Source organism: Cibotium barometz, chromosome 5, assembly GCF_041138505.1.
Source record: "Cibotium barometz isolate CiBa-2024 chromosome 5, ASM4113850v1, whole genome shotgun sequence".
Classification (NCBI taxonomy): Eukaryota; Viridiplantae; Streptophyta; class Polypodiopsida; order Cyatheales; family Cibotiaceae; genus Cibotium; species Cibotium barometz.
In genome coordinates this window covers 24113303-24133940 of record NC_141050.1, presented here as the reverse complement: position 1 = coordinate 24133940, position 20638 = coordinate 24113303, and the positions used below count along the sequence as shown (strand labels likewise).

Below are 20638 nucleotides of genomic sequence, written 5' to 3'. Positions count from 1 at the left end.
CTGTGAACTCTAGCCACCTGTAACCTGCCTGCAGCCTTCCCCCTAATCTCAGGGTCTTCAACCTTGCCTAGATTAGGAGCTAATCTTGAGGATTATTGTTAGGTACATAACACAAACACCTTACAAAAACATAATGAATTTTTAAAGTCCAATGAAGCCATGTTGCTTTGCCTTTCATTTCTTGACTCTCTCTCTCCCTTTGCATTCTTTCAAATATGACTTCCTGAATGCAGCTGGGATTTTTCCTGCAGCATTCTCGTAGAGAGGTCCCAAATGTTAAAGTGTCAACCAACCACCTCCAATATAAATAAATAAAAAATAAAAAATGACTAAGCCATGTAACTTTGGCTTTCATTTCATGTATCCTTATGTAAATTCTTCATCTATGGATATCTTAAAACACATCTATCAAGTACAGTTTCTTAGAATGGCCACACTTTTTGTCTTCACTGCAATGCAGTAAGCAATATGTTTTGGGTACGGTTACTCCATATTTACCCTTATCATAATGAGTGCAGCAGGCCTTCAATTCAAGAAAAGTATATGATTTGCTCATGCTCAATCCAGCTCTGGCCAGGCCATCTCCTTGCACCCTTGTGGTCTAAGCCTGTCCACTTCATCCGCAAGATAGTGCAGTCCAGCATCAGCATAGATCGTTGACATCAAAATATAGGGAGCAGCCTCTTTTGGCTGCAAGTTCACTGCATGATCAAATGCTTGTTTACCCAGATCCACATTACCGTGTATGCGACAAGCACCCAGCAAACACAACCAGGTGGCTAAATCAGCCTGCAAAGGCAATCTCCTCAGTATGTTTCCTACCCTCTCAAAGTCACCTGCACGCCCAAGGAGATCTAATATGGTGCCATAATGCTTCAAGTCAAGCATTACTTGGTAATCTCTGCCCATGGATTCAATGAACTCCAAACCTCTGTAAACTAGACCAGCATGGCTACAAACAGAGAGAAGTGAGACAAAAGTTACTCCATCAGGCTTGAAGCCTACCAGTTGCATTTCTTGAGCCATTTTCAGGCTCATTATGAAATTTCCTTCTCCAGCGTACCCAGCAATGCATGCATTCCATGTCACAAGATCAGGCTCAACCAGTCCATCAAAGACGGCCAGCACATCCACAATGCTTGCACAACTCCCATATGCATAGGCGAGAGCACTTGCGAGAAAACAAGTTAGATTGTACGATGCAGAAACAATGGCGAAATGGAGCTGCCTAGATATCTCCAAGGTTCCTGTTTTGCCACATGCTTGAAGGACACAGACAAGTGTGATGTCATCCAAGGTTAACAAACAGTCATTTTGCATTTGTCTATACAACTCTAAAGCCTTCTCTCCTTGGCCCTGCTCAATGTATGCTGAGAGCATTGCAGTCCATAGCACAACATCAGGCTGGGACAAGCCAGCGCACACAGTTTCTGCATCTTCAATACTTCCACACTTCCCCAACAGGTTCACAAGAGCCGTAGCAACAAAGACATCCGTATCAAAGCCCTTCATTTGGGCATCAGCAAGCAATGCCTGGCCGATTCGCAGAGACATCACCTTGGTTGATCGCCCCTCCACAACAATCGTTTCTTCCCTCTGTGCAAGAATGCCACAGGCCTGAACAGCAATCAAAAGTGTCTGTGGGTTTGGATCCAGGCCTTCCTCTTGCATCAATCTAAAGGACTGTAAGGTGTTCTCCCCTTCACCCTGCTCCAGGTAAGCAGAGAGCATCTTAATCCACAACACTGCATCAGACTTCGGCACTGCACTAAACACGTTCTCTGCTTCCGTAATAGCCCCACACTTGCCATATACACTAATAAGGGTGTTACAAACAAAGCTATCAGAAGCAAAGCCCTTCCTCTGAGCATCAGCATGTAGCGCTCGACTAATATCTAGAGACCTCGCTTTAATTGATCGCGCCCCCAAAATGATAGCTTCCTCCTCTTGAGCGAGGGTGCCACATGCTTGAAGAGCAGTTGCAAAAGTTTGATGGTCTGGCCTCACGCCTTCCTCTTGCATCTGTCTATATAGTCGCATAGCCTTCTCTCCTTGACCCTTATCAACATATGCTGATACCATGGCAGTCCATGCTGTAAAATCTCGTTGGGGCAACGCACAAAAAATCTTCTCTGCTTCTCCAATAGTTCCACATTTGCTGTATATATTCACAAGCATGCTACCAAGAATGACATCTGCAGAAAATCCCTTCCTCCAGGAATCAGCATGTAATGCTCGGACTATTTCAAGGGATACCAACTTGGTGGCGCTTTCATCCACAAAGGTATCCTCTTCCTTCTCAGCAAGTGTGCCACATGCCTGAAGGGCGATTGCAAATGCCTTTGGGTCTGGATTCATGCCTTCCTCTAGCATTTTTCTATACAACTGTAAAGCTTTCTTTCCTTGGCCCTGATGACCATATGCAGAAAGCATGGCAGTCCAGGACACAACATCATGGTCAGACAAACCACCGGACACATACTCTGCTTCCATAATGGTCCCACACTTGCCATACATGGTCACAAGGGTAGTACCAACAAAGGCATGTGAAGCAAAGCCTTTCCTCCTGGCCTCAGCATGCAATGCCTGGACAATATCCAAGTACATAAGTCTGCTGGATCTCCACTTTACAATGTTAGCCTCTTCCATCTCTGCAAGCATGCCACATGCTTGAAGAGCCATCACAAAACTTTGTTGATTTGGGCTGAAGCATTCCTCTCGCATCTGTCTATATAATAGTAAAGCCTTCCCTCCTTCCCCTTGGCCCACATAAGCTGAGAGCATTGAATTCCATGATACAACATCACGCCGTGGCAATCCACCAAATACGTGCTCTGCTTCCACAATGCTGCCACACCGCCTGTACATACTCACAAGGATGTTACCAACAAAGACCTCTGAAGCAAAGCCCTTCAGCCGGGCATCAGCGTGTAATTGCCTGCCCTGTTCTAAGTCAGGGATGCTGCCGCATGCCCTAAAAAGGCTGGCAAATGTGTGACATGTTGGCACAACACCATCTTCCACCATGTGCCGATGCATGGCGAGGGCGTCATGACCACGCCCATGATCAACCAGGCTAGAAATCACGGCTGTCCAAGAAAGAGCGGTGCGGCAGGGCAAGCTGTAAAGTATATGGCGTGCATCTTGGAGGCCACCACATTTGGCGAGGGTCAAGACAAGGTGCTCACCGAGGGGGCCATGGGGCTGGATGCTATGAAGGGAAAGATGGGCATGGACACGCTTGGCCAGGCTTAGGGTTTTCTTCTTGGCGCAGGTTTTGAGGAGGGACACATAGACATCATGGGAGGGGGATGTGGAGAGCTGATCCATGCAATGTAAGGCTCTGTCTAACAAACCTTGCTGGCAGAGAGCTGAAATTTCATGATCAACCGACCTCCCATATGGAGAGGGGTTCAATCCAAGGGGCTCTGTCGACCTGAGCGGATGACATTGATGATGATGATGACGACGATGAGGAGGAGAAGAGCTTACCTTGTCGTAGGGCCCGTTGTCCAACCGCCATTTTGAGAGGTACAGCTGCAACTCTTGATGGCTCAGCGATGGTGATGCTGATGATGAAAGACTACAGGCACCAGCAGCTAAACACGTTAAGACCTCGCGTCTCTCGAACCTGGGCCTCCCTCCCATAATCCCATCGTCACTCTCAAGTTGAAAAACTCATAAGCCCCACATTAAGCAATGGTCAAATGCATTATGGATCTAATGTCATCTAATTGCTCCTTTTATTTGCTAAAAAATCAAAAACTTATATTTAGGCAAGTAGCAATGTGGCGAAAAATCAAACACTATCCTGTGGTTACTCCATGTGACGATGTGGTAGGTCCCAAAAAAAAAAGGAATTTAAAAAAAACATAAAATAATCTTTGTTGGCTATAATGAGTGTTCCAGCTATATTGAGAGCTCAAGAGCTTGCTTTTAGGTAGAAGGCTTTGAGAATAGGCGCATTACGGGGTGCATGGACAATGTAGCCATACAAGGTCTGGATAACTATAATGAGAGGGTATTGTCTACTTTGTTTGGGGTGTAAATGCACGTATGGGTATGATGAGCACATGGGCTTACACGAATGGGTTATGGTTCCTTTGCTTATTTTAGGACTTTTTATTTTTCTCTCAATTCAAATACATGAAACCTCATTTCCCTTGTCGTCGCTTACATTTGGTAAATCGTACACAATGTGGATTCTCATTCGTGCTACAATTGCTATGTGTTATAAGCCAAAGATGCCTTTGGTAATGTGCCTCTCTTCTCTCATCATAAAAGCATGTTTCCATATGTTTTTTACATGCTTTTGGTCATGGGAGGGGGTACCTTAAGCTCTTTCATAAAATCAAACTCACAAACCTACAATACTATGTTTACAATAGTCCAATTACACAAACCAAACTCGCAAATCTATGGTCCTATGTTCACTAAAAGTGTGGTTATATTATATAAGTAAATAAAATATATTTTTACATATTGTGTACAAGAAAGTGTGAATGCACTTTTGTTAGAATCGCCATTTTACAAATCTTTAAAATCAATTTACTGAAACAAAACAACACTTAATTTGTTGACTATGCATTTCTTGTTACTTAGTGTACAATAGATTAGGCCAAATCTGCATATCTCTTGTTGGGTTAAGTGTGGTGTTTTCTATGCATGTGCTTTTCTTTAAATAGCTTCAATGGTATTTTTGGCAGTAGTAATACACACATAGATGTGAGACAATTTTAAATATTCAAAATGTGAAATGTGTGACACCATGACATGTTAACCACTCCCATTAACATGACCTCACCTCGCCCTAACCTTCTAAGGTACTACACCATCTTTTTATAATGCAAGATTATCTTTCATCAACACAACAGTGCTAGAATATATAAAGTGACCTTACAGAGAGCTTAATGTAAAATAGGGGAAGTCAATGTCTTGCTTTAGGCTAGAATAGATTGCCGTTGACTTTTTTGGACATGGCTGGAAGATTATCTTTCATCAACACAACAGTGCTAGAATATATAAAGTGACCTTACAGAGAGCTTAATGTAAAATAGGGGAAGTCAAGGTCTTGCTTTAGGCTAGAATAGATTGCCGTTGACTTTTTTGGCCATGGCTGGCCATGGCTGGCCAAGTGTGAACACTCGCCACTTCTGTATAAGTCAATTTTGACATTGAGTAATACAAAAGTCATTCCCCTTGTATACATTTTTTGTGATCTCTCTTCTCACCCTTACTCTCTTGCATGCTTTGTCTTGATCCATGCCTTGCTTAATGGAAGTTTGCACTGATGGTAGTGATTTGAGTTATGTATTTCCATGAGTTTCCTTCTGTTCACCTCTTGCTTGAGTGGATTGAGTGTTGGAGCTTATCATTGCCTCCATTAATGTGGGTTTATCTCTTCCCTCACACCTCATTGGCATCTCTCCAGTGTGAAGACAAAGTGAGGATCTAGGTGACAGGCTAGCACAGCCACAACAGGAAGTTACCTTGGGGGCTCTTTAGTGAAGCTAACACAACACATGCTTCAGTAAGGTAAGCAATATATGGTACCATTCTTAGGGAATAGCCTTAGAGCTTAGCTCCTAGTGTATATAGTTCTCCACAAGGATATTATTTTTTATTGTATCTTGCAAGCTGCAATCTCTAGAGTCATTGTGGATTGTGGAGCCATTGACCTTCAAAGGCACTATAAAAGCTTAGCCAAGTGTGGGTTTGTTTCCCTAAGCACCCCATCTTGACACCACGTTCCCTTTTAAGGTCATGTAAAAAGTTGCTAATTCTTTGATAGGAGCTTGAAGTAGGTTTCCCACTCAGCTAACCAATCCTAAATACCCTCCAACATCATATTATCTTTTTCAACACTAAAATTACAATGTAACAAGCATAATAGGAACCACCAAAAGCAATTTAGGCACTTGATCACCAAGCACGATGGAAAGAATGGAAATTACAAGGAACACTTTTTCATGATGGAAGGAATAGAAATTACAAGGAACATTCTAATGCCGTACACGATGGGAAATTGCAAGGTCAATGCAGGAGCTTGCCTCTAGCTGCCAAGAATGGACAAACCCCTCATGTGGGAAAGCTAGATCACCGCACTTGCATCACCAATAATGTCACTACATTAATGCCTTATAAGAATGGGCGGGGATCAAAGGACAAGGGGATCGACAAAGGTGAAGATGCCTTGGAAGATAAACATGGTGAGGAAGATAAACATGGTGAGGAAGGGTGGGTCGACAAAAGGGATTTTAGAGAGGATGGTGGAAAAAGAGGTAGCACTAATCTCCTCAATGCATATGTTATGATGTGATAAGTTTAGTTGTAAAAACCTATAGTGAAGGCTAAGGGCCTTCACTATAGGTTTTTACAATTGTTGCTTGCCTTCCCACCACTTTGGATCCAATTATAACTCTTTCCTTAATTGTTTCTTAGGTCCTCTCTAAACCAATGATTATACTCTTGTTCTCTAGAATCTCTATAAGCATTGTTCAAGGCAATAAACTGCATTCCTCTATATGTCCATCTAGTAGGATATGGCTTGGGTGAGTAATAAAGCTTGATCAATAGCCATGAATTTCTCTTTGTGCCAATGCATGAGATCACTAGTTGCACATATACCATATCCTACAAGAGTCTGGTCATCCTAACTGGTAAATCTAGCAATGGCCCATGTGAGGATCATTGGCTATGCATTTACTATATCCTCCAAGAGTCTGGTCATCCTAACTGGTAAATCTAGCAATGGCCCATGTGAGGATCATGGTAGCTAATGCATGAGATCATTGGCTATGCATTTACTATATCCTCCAAGAGTCTGGTCATCCTAACTGGTAAATCTAGCAATGGCCCATGTGAGGATCATGGTAGCATATATAGATTGATTATGTAGATTCCCTTCATCAATCCACTGTAGGGTCCCACTATAGGGTCTGCATGTTTCTAACATGTATATCTTGATTAAGCAGATTCCCTTCATAAAATCACTATATGGTCCCACTATAGGCTCTCCTGGAGGTTTCTAGCTTTGACTACCAAGCCTCCTTGGGATCTGTCCTATTGTGTAAATGCTTTCCAGTCATGGACAACTAATGGACCTGCATTTGTGAAGGTGAAAGGTGGATAGGGTTTGCATTTATGAAGATGAAACACAAGGAGGGACCCTGCTATATGCTACGATAGTGTCTAGAAGCCAGCACATGTGCTAGGGTGGATATAGGTGTGGATGGTATGTAGAAGCTTGTACCTATTGTGGTAGAGATAGGTGTGGATGGATGGTGTCTCCACTATCAAGAAAAGTGGATCTTCATCCCCCCATTCAATATCTTTTGCCTCCTTTGCGTGGGTCCTTTTTGTGGGTAAAGAGTGAATGGGAGAGTCTTTAAGGATAGTGGATATTCAATCCCACCATTCAATATCTTTTTCCTCCTCTCTATGGGTCCCACCATTCAATATCTTTTCCCTCCTCTCTATGGGTCCTCTTTACGGGTGGAGTGCAAATGGGAGAGCCTTTAAGGATGGTGGTCTTTGGCACATTCCTACTGATAGTTGGGAGATAGTTGGAATAGCTTGTATACAGAGACGGGGGGTGGCAACTGTCCCAACTTGCTTGATGATACAATACCATGGTCAAAACCATCCTTACACCAATATTTTGCTACCAGTTTATGAATATACTAGTGAGCTCTTGTCATAGTAGTCCACCCTTTGACCTAGCTTCACCTTGGCTAGGTTTGAAGGATTACATGTAGCATACCTATTAGTCCACCAGTGGTGTGTCATAAGGGTTAGTGCCCTAGCCTGATTTGTGATATTCTCCCATTCCACACCATCCTAGTTTCAAAGCCCATGATAACTCCTCGGGCAGATAAGACCCCTGACAAGATACCCCTAACGTGTTGTTGTATATCTTTGGATCCAACACATTAGAAAGGTGCAACATGGCTCTCTATATAGTAGTGAGTGCTAGCTATAAATTTGACATCAGGCAACCATCATTGTGTCCATGTTGGTGGATGGGTAATAGGTAGAGATGTATTGGAGATAGGTGGGGAGGTTAGGGGTTATAACTAGAGATGTACTAGAGAGAGATAGAGGTGGGGTTATAGGTGGAGATGTATTGGAGATAGGTGGGCAGGTCAAGGCACCAAGCTAGTAGGTTAGCCATCCCTAGGAGGCTCAATTTGTCCATGTGCTACATAATATATATGGCCACCCAAGAAATGTATTAGAGATATGTGTTGGAGATAGGTGGGGAGGTCAAGGCCCCAATCTAGTAGGCTAGCCATCCTTGGAAGGCCCCAATCTAGTAGGCTAGCCATCCTTGGAAGGCCCTATTTTTCCATGTGTTACATATATATATATGGTCACCCACCACCAAGAACCTCATAGCATGAGTTTGTGTGGTATGTGAACTTGTTGGAAATATACTATTTCTCTAGTCTAGTTTCAATTCAGTCTTTGTGTCTTGAGTCTAGTGCCATGTGGCACCTCTACATTTATCCCATAAGTGAGTCTACTCAATCTTGTACTTCTCACCTATAAATTGTAGGTGTCACATCAATGAATGTATCAATCTTGTGTCTTGTCTACACTCATCTCAAGGTAACTCTTTGTCTTTCATTTGTGTTCTTGTTTCATTTCTAGTCTACTCTTGCTTTCATATTTTCAACATGGTATCAGAGCAGGCTGCTCTTGCCCTGTGTTGCCCGCCATAGCTTCAGGCCACTATCTCTCTAGCTGCGCTCAGCTTGTAGGACCAGCCTATTCACATTCTGCACAGGCTGCGCCGGCCTGAACTTTCTGCGCCAGTTTTTTTTTTGCGCCGGCCTGTTTTCCAGTTGCTGCTGCTGGTATTTCTTCATCTACAGGCTGCGCATCACTTAATACCTTCTACTGCTGCTGCTGGCGCTTCACCCTCTACAGGTTGCGCATCACTCCATTCCTACAGCTTCTGTCAGCCATACCTACAGCTACTGTCGGCCTCCCTCTCTGGATGAGCAGCACTTGTGCTGCTTATTCACAGGAGCTGTATTACACCTCTGCAGCAGCCTACGTCTATCTGCTGGAGGCGGTGTTTCTTCATCTACAGGCTACGCATCACTCCATATCTGCTGCGTACTCCTCTCGTTTTCTTGGAGCTGCTGCCTGCTGCCCGCTGTACTGTTGCAGCTCTCCTTTGGCTGCCTTCTTCATCAACTCAAGGGTGTGCATCATCTAAAGGCAGCTGCAGATCGACTTTCCTCCTAACAAGTTATTTGCTGCATTCAGTTCTGCCATCGCTTCCTCTTGAAGAATCTACAAGGTACTGTGCATTGTCTCCTTCAGTTTGCTGGTCAGTCCTTTTCTTATCCTCATATCTGCAAACTGCTAGTTCCTCATGCTTCGATGGGCTGTCACATGCTATGGCCTTGACAAGTGGTGAGAGAGCCGGCTTCTAAAAACAGTTTGGATCTCTTCTTTCATTCATTTCTGCAATCTTGTAAGGGAATAGACACTGCCTTTAGCAAGAGGTAAGACCTTCCCACATGGCCTCTTCTACTCATTCTCTCATGTCTATCGACAAATTCAATGGCTCCAACTTTCATACTTGGCAAATCAAAATCAAGTGCCATCTTATGAAAGAAAGTCTTTGGGACGTTGTTCACCATGCTGCTCCCGAAGATTCCGACATTGAGCAAGTTATCACTTATGCTCCCACTGCCAAGAATGACAAAGCCTATGCTATCATCCTGCTCGGTCTTGGAGACGATTACATTCATCACATCTCCGACATACAGTCTGCTTCTCGAGCATGGATCACTTTGGATACCCTTTTTGGACCCCGCAACTCTAAGATTGCACTTATGATCTCATTCTTTGATCTATATATGCAGGAGGGAGCTACTATAGCCTCTCATGTCAATTATTTTCGCAGTCTTATGGTTCAGCTTGCATCAGTGAAGTCCCCCATCTCCGAAGATATTGCTATTGCTGTGCTTCTCAAAAGCTTACCTGACACCTATGCTACTCTTGTCACTACCTTCAAGTATCACAATAATCCTACTCTTGAAGGTATCATCAATGCTCTCCAAGAAGAGGAAAGAACAAAACAACAAAAGGTAACTGACACTGCATTTTTAGCAAAGAAAGGAGGTTCTAAGGTAAGAAAGCCTTGCACCCATTGTGGAAAAACTAATCATATGGAGAAGGACTGCTTCAAGGCTCATCCATGCACCATTTGTGGCCGTGATAATCACCGGGAGAAGGACTGCTACTCTAAAACCTCTACATCAGCCCCTGCATCTACCTCAGCCCATGTTGCTGCAGCATCTACATTAGCAGATCTTGCTGTTCATTCCTCACATGATGAGGAGTGGGCTTTCTGATTACTTCACCTTTCTTGTCTACCACTTTGACCACCGAGGATGTAGGTCAAGGGGTTCTAGTGTCTTACTCATTATGCTTTTTGACCTCTCTCTTGTCCCTACCCAAGAGGCAGAGATTGCCCTTGAGGAGGGGATGTCTTCAAGGTCCATCTATTTGTCTACAGTCAGTCTTCTGTCTATCTAGTCTTGTCTGTCTGTCTATTTGTCTATCAAGCTGACTGTGTCTTGTTTTAGATCCATCTTGTCCCTATCCTTGTGAACCCATATGAGGATATCACTTGAGGAGGGGTGTCTCAGGATCTTTGTCTGTCACGTCTTCTGTCTTGTCTCTCAGTCTATCTAGTCTCTCTGTCTTGGTTTTATCTTTTGTCATGTCATAGTCTTGTTTTTTTGTCTTCCTCCTAGTGTCCACTTAAGGAGGGTGTTGGAAATAAGTGCACACTAGGTGTACTATTTCTCTAGTCTAGTTTCAATTCAGTCTTTGTGTCTTGAGTCTAGTGCCATGTGGCACCTCTACATTTATCCCATAAGTGAGTCTAAATCTTGTACTTCTCACCTATAAATTGTAGGTGTCACATCAATGAATGTATCAATCTTGTGTCTTGTCTACACTCATCTCAAGGTAACTCTTTGTCTTTCATTTGTGTTCTTGTTTCATTTCTAGTCTACTCTTGCTTTCATATTTTCAACAAACTTGTGTTTAATCTTTTCCAAGTTAGTCATTCTATTGTGCATCATACTACCATCCACCTCTGAGAATCTTCAAACCAAGGGAGAGTAGTGAGCTTGTGCTCAATCTTTTCTAGGTTAGTCATTCTATTGTGCATCATACTAATGCCCTAAGAATATTCAAACCAAGGGAGAGTAGTCAGTGTGTGTTGCATTCCTCTTGCACTCTAGTCTTAGATGCCTTCCACTTCTTGTTGGGGATGACGACAAAGTTCTCTACTTTCAGACTCTGACATGACATGTGGGCTTAGTGCTGAAATTCTTGCTAAGAGCCGAGATAGTGAGTGTGAGTAGCTACACTCATCAAGAGAAAATTTGGCAAGAGCTCCACTGCACTATGAGGAAAAGATGAAAAATAAGAAGGGGGCCATCTAGTTTATATAGGATAGGTTTGGGTATCTGTGTTCACTAAGATCTTCTATGAAAGGTACATAGGGTATCTGTGTTCACTAAGATCTTCTATGAAAGGTACATACCTAGAAAAATCAGTGGGTACATATATGTTGCTAGACATATGTGAGCAGAGTAATAATGAAGGAATGTGCATACACACAGAAATAGTGAGTGTAGATACATGTGTGTATTTTTCAATCAAGGAAACATGTGTGCATAGAGAAATGTAGGAACATGCATACGGTAATTTTGAGAATGTGTGTGTCCCGACTTCAAGGAACTTGCATTCACATACCTTTGGTTATCTTCTCATGGCTGCATGCCTATAGATCTAGGTTATCTTCTCATGGCTGCATGCCTATAGATCTAGGTATGTGCATGGCTATATACCTATCTAGGTATGTACATGGCTAGACCAATCTAGGTATGTGCATACTCGCACTCTAGGAATGTATGTGGCTTTTTAGCACAAATCTAACAATTTTAAACAAATTTTAGTGTACACCTTATGAGATTGTGAAATGCAAGATATGTTAGTGATGTGCTAAGCCCTTAGTGAATTTAAGCTAATGACCTATGTGGGGTGTGGGCAATGTCCACTGAGTGTTCTCCCTTTATTCCCAACATTAGATCTAATTCCTTACCTCTAACACGTGTGCTGTGCTACTTTCTTTGTGGTTTCAACCCTTCTACTTTCTTTGACTCTCTTTCCTACTTTTCTTGACATTTTTTATTTATGGTCCATTTTTTAGGGGATTCAAGATGAAAGCATTTACTTTGAGAACATTTGGACTACGACTCCTTCACATGTGTTTTCTTCAGATCTCCCGGCACATAAACTCCTTCATATGTGCTTTCTTCAGATCTCTGACCACTCCTGCTTTCTTGGACTCTCTTTTACTACTTTCTTTGACATTCCACCTCTCATCTCTTTTCTAGGGGGGAACCCTTCTTTGCTTAGCTTTAGTTCATGAGGGTTTTGTACCTTTTTTAGCTCATGAGGCAAAATTAGAGAGTGTTGCAACGTTCTTCAAGTGATGGCATGAGAAGTTCATGACCTTAGAGGGAATTTTCTCCATACACTCCATACGAGCACTATTCCTCAAGTTGGTCATGTTCCAACTTCTCCTTCCCTTTAGTTGAGCCGTTCAGTAGTAGTTTTAGTTACGTTGGGTCTCCACTACTACCATTGAGATAGAGGGAATTTCTCCATACATTCCATTGAGATGGAGAAGTAAAGGGATTTTCCTCCATATACTCCATATAGGCACTACTCCTCAAGGGGACTTTTAAAAATTGGTCATGTTCCATCTTCTCCTTCCCTTTAGTTGAGCCCTTCAGTAGTAGTGTTAGTTCCATTGGGTCTCCACTATCATTGAGATAGCACCTATGGCTTTTTAGTTTTAGTGCAATGGGCAAGTTGTGTGAGGTTTGTTGCGTGGTAGAGGCTGACTTCTTTGGAGCAATGAAATCCATGTGTTAGCTTCATAATATCCTTGATCTATAAGTAGTGCCTTTATTATCCACCATCTCCTGGGTGTGGGTTTGTATTCTTCTTACCTTCCTTATTGATTAGTGGTGGCTGGGGAATCCACAACTTGCTTCTCCCTTCCTTGGGAACCCACAACTTGCTACTACCTTGGGAATCCACAACTTGCTGCTCCCTTTCTTTCTTAGGGGTTCATGGACTTGGGTACTTCCTCAGCCATGAGCATTGTCACATGCCCTAAGGAAAGATGTAGCATTGTAGTTTGTGATCCCCAGTTGATGTGACATGAATTGTGTCCCATCCATCCTCATCCCTAAGGAGGACCTATGGTTCTCACATGCATCACATAAACCTTCCCTTCGAAGAGATTATTCACAATGTGAAGAAATAGAGTGGTGAATGTCCCCAAGCATGCTATTATGATTGAGTCTATAGTTTTGATGTATACCTTTGTGGGTGTTAGAGTGGGTTGGCCTAATGAACACCAAGTTTCATGAGATATTACATTATGGCTAGCCCTAAGATCTACCAAAGCTAGTTTATGTGAGGCAGCAAAAGCGTGATCTCTAAAAATCATACGTGACCGGTTTACCCAGGACTATTCCTCTTGTTTGTAGCAATAAGGACACCAACTCATCAAAGGAGTACAAGTTGGCATTGCCCTTGGCAATCAAATGGAGGGTAGTAGCAAAGTTCTATAAGGAATCGGCAACCCACCAAGAACGGTGAATACAAGTAAACTGTTGGGAATGATCTCATCTATGTTTGCCAAGTTTTTGATAAGCTACATGAACCTCATTGTGCACCTGATACAACAAAGCAAGTACATCACATGCATGTTTGGTCGACGGACACGACCTTACATGTGGGATGATGTACCTCGATAGGGAAACCAATGTGCATGTGCTTGTGCATCCTTTCCATCCCACTCGGATTTTTATATGATAGGGAAACCAATGTGCATGTGCTTGTGCATCCTTTTCGATATGGGCACAATAAGTTCATAGTTGTCCCTTTTGGGTTGACCAACGCAGTGTGACTTTCAATTGGCTAATGTAAAAGATCTTTAAAGAGCACCTATATAATTTTTCTTGGTTTACTTCAAATGCAACTGATCATGAAAAGCATGTTCGAAAAGTTTTGGGCATCTTAAAGGAGGCACAAACTCTTTGCTATAAGAAGAGTAAATGCACCTTTTTGGGTTGACCAACACACTACAACTTTCAATCGGTAGTATAAGTTCATAGTTATCCCTTTTGGGTTGACCAACGCACTGCAACTTTCAATCGGCTAATGTAAAAGATCTTTAAAGAGCACCTAGATGATTTTTCTTGGTTTACTTTAAATGCAACTTATCATGAAAAACATGTTCGAAAAGTTTTGGGCATCTTAAAGGAGGCACAAACTCTTTGCTATAAGAAGAGTAAATGCACCCTTTTTAGTGACCCAGTCTATAGTGTAAGCTTTGGAAACTTCAACTTGCAAACCTACTCTAAGCTCCAATGGAAAGCTCCACAAGGAGAGAGCACAAGCCATAAGCCATAACACCTACTCTGATAAACATGTTTTGATACCACTATTGGGTTAAGGGGGACCAAGATTACATGCACACACACAACTTGAGACACAAAAGAGCAAGAGAGCGGGAACACTTCTTCTATATAAGATATGTGAGAAGTGAAAGTACAATATGCTCTAGGGGAAAAAACCTTTCCCATCAAGAAGGTAAAAAGTGCCCGTGTGTACGAGCCCGTTCACACCAAGATAACCATGAGGTATACACGACACATGTAACACATATGGCTAGACAACTTATCAAGGAAGCCATCCCTCAATTGATAGTAGCAGGTCATATCCGCACAAGTACTAAATGCGCCTTCGAATCCCGATTCTCCCAGTCTTGTAATTTCGTAACAAATTCATCCTTTTGATCTTGAGTCCACCTCTTAGAGTTTTGAGGACGCTCAGGCTTCCTCTCAGCGCCCTGAACAATATCCCACAAACCCTTGTGGATGAGCAGATCCACATTTGTAGCTTCCAATGGTCATAGTTGGGTCCTTTCAACTTCTCATCATTGTTCGTACAAGGGGACCCATATCTATAGCAACAAAGAACACGAATCTCAGCTCTCCAAAACTCCTCTCAAGTGCTTTCCAACAACGAAGCGTGGCTCTAGAACCAATCAGCCCCCTCTCAAATGTCACCATTTGGCCACCCAATCGGTCCACCCGTGCTTTATCATGTATGTATGTACATTGGATTGGTGTCCATGGCAGTTGTATATGCCAAGGATTGATGCCACTCATGTGATACTGTGGAATTGGCTTTCCATTGGGATGTGTACATGCTCGGAAATGCCTGGTGGATTGGTGTTCCATTGGGTTTGGTACCTCGTGTACTTGCCTGGAGCATGTCTATTTTGGTATGATCTCATGAATGAGGATTGTCCATACTAATGTTGCATTGCATAGCATCTTTATTATGTGCTTGCTTGCTTGCAATTGAAATTGCATGCTATTTTCATGCTTGCTTGACCAATGTGTAGTTTTGGGTAAGGGGACGTCTGCCCGTGAACCGTGCGTGTGAAACTGTTCGCTGTCATGGTTATGTGGCATGTGACAGGTGGTAAGTATTGGTCATAAACCTAGCCTTAAGAATTTGCACTAATTTATATGTGAGTGTGTACACACTTCATTAAGTTTTGGGTGACCAAAACTCACTTATAAATTATGACCAGCCCGGTGTTCACACTTATGTCCTGGGGTGGACAAAACCCAATGCCCATCGCCCAAACCTTATCCGCTTTGTACAAAGGGAGTAACCAGCCATGTGTCCATTCTAGCTTGAACCACAAAGCACCTACTTGCCACCTAGAGTGGACAACTCACCACCTCACTCTTCCCTCTCTCTCTAGAAGTAGGCACCTCCTTCATGAGGTCTCTTTGGCTGTATTTTTTGCACTTTCTCCTTCCCAACTCCATATCCAAGCTTGCTAGGGTGTTTTCCAATGCTTCCAAGAGTGTTTCTAGGTGCTATACACTCTCGTATAGTCCATGTGAAAGTTGGCCGACTGCCTCGGGCTGGCCGACTGGAATAGGACAAATAAATAGGAGAAAAATATAAAAAATACCCAATAAATGGTACAACCCCAAAACACTGAGATGCATAAATTGTAACATCTCCTCTGCAACTCATAGTGTGCAAGAGTCGGAAGAAGATAGGCCGATGAAGATGCAACCATGGACCCTCCCCACAGCACCGCGAATACTGGAATCACCTCGGAGAGAGCATCCACCAAGCTATTCCCTTGAAACAAAATGCCACCACGAACAGTAAGGAACTTTGCGTGGCCACATGAATTCCTACACACGTGTGCAGTGAACTCCAAGAATATATAATGAGTTGTTGGACTCATCACGCCCATAATCCCCAATAGTGGACGGTGAACACGTCATGTCCCAAAGCCTTGCACAATGAACTCGGAACACATCTAGTTCATAATCTCTGCTATACAAAGGATATCCATGTCCTGCCAGATGCCCAATGCTTGGAACTCCGAATCATGGTCCCCATGCACCAATAGGTGGAGTTGTAATCAGCCCCCTCTCCTGCCCACCACAAGCCTCCTCTGACTGGAAGCACATGGGGAAAAATTGCATATGTACTAGAGAAGTACACCATTTGGGTTCTCTTGAGCTCGAAGTGCCTTGGGAGCCCTAGAAGTGGTACTAGATTCTGTATCACTGTCATGTGTTGTGTCTTTTCCCTTTCTCCAAGATGAAGCCTTACCCTTAGTCTTGTTCTTCTTCTTGGACAAACAATCCTTGGACAAATGTCCTCTTTTCCCACAGAGAAGCTATTAAAAGACTAAGGTCATGTAAAAGGGTAGGAGAAGGGTGTGTGTGTGAATGGACTTATGGTCCACTAGCTCACCTATTTAAAGGCAAAGCTAGAAGGCATTTTGTGTGAGCAAAGGCCAAGTTGTATTCATAAACAACTTAATAAACAAGATATGTTCTTGTATTTTGCGAGTCTCTCTCCTCCACATATCTTGATCTAGCATGAGCACCACGTTTTCTTAACATGGTATCTAGAGCTTGGGTAGATTAGGTCACATTTTGGTTGGTGTAGACTAGGTTATCCACATTTCACTTTTTGTGGAGAAGGACCCCCAGCCAGTGGAGGCGTTCTAGCTGCTTGTGGAGGCCATATCTTGGCTTGAGTCCGACTAAGAAGTTGTAGAAGACCCATGGGCGTTCATCTTCATACTGCCAATTGTTGGGTTTCTCCTCTCTCTGCCTCGCCATTGCGCCCTGAGCAAGCCGGTGCACTTTTTCTGCGTCGCTGCTGTCGTACAGCTCATTCGTCCTGTGTAGGCGACTGTGGGCAATGTGAGCTTGGGGATTTTAAAGCCCATGACATAAGGGCCTACTACCTGAAGTTTCAGCCCCAATGGTGGCTACGTGAAATGACTGTGGGAGGCAAAAGACCAAGTGGGCCTACTGATTTTCTCCATGAAAGCTTGCTCAAGAGCTTGATAATAGTGTTCATAAACACTAATAGTGTTGATTAACACTAATGATGCTACTAATCCAACAAAGGGGAGCCATTTCAAAGTGTTTCTAAACACTAAGTGTGTTCTTAAACACTAATGGTGAATCTAATCACCAATATAAGTGTCATTTGATGCTAAAAATGTGCTCTTAAGCACTAATAGTATTGCTAAACACTAATGGTGATCTTAATCACCAAAGAAAGTGTTCCTTGACACTAATGAATCTCTCTCCTCAGAATTAGTGGTTGGGCACAAACCCTAAGTGCTAAACCATAAGCTTCACCATCTTAATCTCCTTTTTTATGCAACATCCTTAGTTTGATTAAGGGTTGTTGCACTCTCATAAGCCTTTCTCTTTCTACTTAAGCCAAAACATCACAAATTTTTTGGTTTTCTTCTTCATAAATCAACCCATTACTCTCTTGTAATCTCCCTTCAATACCCAATGTCAAAGGAAAACACCAAATTAAGAAGTTCTCAGGAGAGGGCTTCCACACTTGGCAAGTTCTTGTCAAGTACAAGATGATGTCCAAAGGTTTTTGGCCATTCCTCCGGCACTAAGGTTATTGATCGAACTAAGGCTGAAGATATTGAAGATGATGAGAGGGCACAAGCCATCATCATGCTTCATCTTAATGAGGCTCTTATCACCATGTGGACCAGCTTCCGACTGCAAAGGAGAAATGGGATGAGCTTGACAAGCTCTATGGAGCTCGTGGTAAGAATTCCAAGATCTCACTTAAAATTGAATTTTTTTAGCTTGGAGCTCAAAGAGGGAGACGGCATTGGAGCCTTCATCTCTCATTGAAGGGCCTTATGGCTCAACTTGCATTAGTGAATGCGAGAATGGATGAAGGGCCTTATGGCTCAACTTGCATCAGTGAATGCGAGAATGGATGAAGAGCCTTATGGCTCAACTTGCATCAGTGAATGTGAGGGAGACGGCATTGGAGCCTTTATCTCTCATTTGAAGATGATGCAGTGGCTGTTTTGTTAAAAGCAGTCAAGAAGGTGTACCCCACCTTAGTCACCACCCTGAAGAACATTCCTAATCCCACCCTTGAACGAGTCATTAAATCTTGTCTTGATGAAGAAAAGAGGCCAAAGGGAGGAACTGAATCTTCAAATGCATCGACTCCATTGAATATCGAACAAGCTTTATCACATCAAGTGAGCAAAGTAAGGTGTGTCCATTGCAAAAAGGTGGGTCATTTGACAAATAATTGTTGGATCAAATATCCCAACAAGATGAAATGTAACAAGTGTAAACAAACGGGGCATATCACTTCTAAATGTAACGAGTGTAAACAAACGGGGCATATCACTTCTAAATGTCCTAACAACAAAGAGTCAGAGGCTAACTTTGCATCAGCCTCTAACTCCACTGAGAAATTGTTTTAAATCTCAATGTAACAACACCTATATTCCTAACCTTGTACGCCTAATGTTATAAAGGCAACCTATGTCCAATACCACCTATTTTAATTTTATCATAGTTGGTATTGAGGGGGGTATTAAAAGACTAAGGTCATGTAAAAGGGTAGGAGAAGGGTGTGTGTGTGAATGGACTTATGGTCCACTAGCTCACCTATTTAAAGACAAAGCTAGAAGGCATTTTGTGTGAGCAAAGGCCAAGTTGTATTCATAAACAACTTAATAAACAAGATGTGTTCTTGTATTTTGTGAGTCCACATATCTTGATCTAGCATGAGCACCACGTTTTCTTAACAGAAGCAGCGTCTCTGACCTTTTTCTAAATGGAGGAAAGTGCCTGGTCAGAACTGGAGAGACACCTTCAACTTACCCTGTGAGATGAGAACGGATTCCTCCTCCAAAAGTAGGGAGCAAGGATCATCAAAAGCCAACTAAGTGGACTTCTCAGCTGGCTGCTCTTATCCTCACCAAGCTTCCTCCGAACTATGATGTGATTTCTCAATCTTTGCAGTGCCAAGTCACAACAAAGCAGTACCCATAGCCAGTAACTGTCATGGTGGATAACCTTGGCCTTCATGAGGAATGACTGCATGGAACTGCAGTCAGGAAATAACAAACCGTAGAGCTGCCCATTGCAAGGTAATTGCCCTCATCGATGAATCTCGAGCAAAGAGATATTTCAATTTAGACCATACCTAGTGAGCACTAGTGAGAGTTTGCATTGATGGTGAGACCTCCTCTGTGATGGTTCGCACAAGCACATAATACGCCTTCGAGGTAATTGCCCTCATCGACGAATCTCGAGCAAAGAGATCTTCCAATTTAGACCATACCTAGTGAGCACTGGTGAGAGTTTGCATTGCCGAGACCTCCTCTGTGTGATGGTTCGCACAAGGATAGAATATGCCTTCTTCAAGTCCCGATTCTCCCAGTCTTGTAATTCCACAGCAAATTCATCCTCCTGGTCGTGTGTCCACCTCCTAGAGTTTTGAGGACGCTCGGGCTTCCTCTCTCAATGCCTTGAATAATATCCCACAAACCCTTGTGGGATGAACCAGATTCGCATCCAAAGCTTTCAATGAGCATAGTTGGGTCCTATTCAACTTGTCATCCTTGTTCGTACTACAGGGGGAGCCATATCCACAGCAAAAGAACAAATCTCAGCTCTCAAACACTTCTCTCAAGTGCTTTCTAATGAAGAAGCGAGGCTCCATAACTAATCAACCCCCTCTCAAACCTAGAAGAGAACTCAAAGAAAAGGAGGCTGGACAGCAACATAATAGTCCAAGAAACCACCGGGAACCTCCTACCGGAAGGGCAAGGACTCGTGGGGGAAGAAGGAAATGTACAGCCACTTGTTTTTGGCAACTCCACATGCAAGATAACTCACCAAATTTGATGCCAGAGCAGAATTTGTAACCAAAACTCCAATGCTTGCCTCTATAAAAGAAAATGTAGCCAAGAAACCAGGCCGGCTTGCCTCTGTAGGAGAAAATGTAGCCAAGAACTGGCCGACAGCATGGGAAAGACTGGCTAGATCAGAAAACGTAGCAGTGTATGAAAACGTAGCCACTGTTTAGGACTGTGAACTGCAGCCCCCAGGAGGAAGTAGGGTAGAAAACACAAGGCACAGATGAGAAGGCGGGCAGATTTGCAGAAGATGGA

At 43.0% G+C, this 20638-nt stretch overlaps 1 protein-coding gene across 1 annotated transcript; it reads right to left on the bottom strand.

The window, feature by feature from the left end:
- Positions 1–328: 328 nt before the first annotated feature.
- On the bottom strand, positions 329–3729 carry LOC147638245 (putative pentatricopeptide repeat-containing protein At3g01580). Its single transcript, XM_086798164.1, has one exon. The coding sequence runs from the start codon at positions 3646–3648 to the stop codon at positions 559–561; it is 3090 nt and encodes a 1029-aa protein (XP_086654290.1). The 5' UTR covers positions 3649–3729; the 3' UTR covers positions 329–558.
- Positions 3730–20638: the final 16909 nt, after the last annotated feature.

Bases quoted from the DNA above. Each gene is read 5' to 3' on its own strand.
- LOC147638245 (XM_086798164.1), bottom strand. From the start codon at position 3,648: ATGGGAGGGAGGCCCAGGTTCGAGAGACGCGAGGTCTTAACGTGTTTA.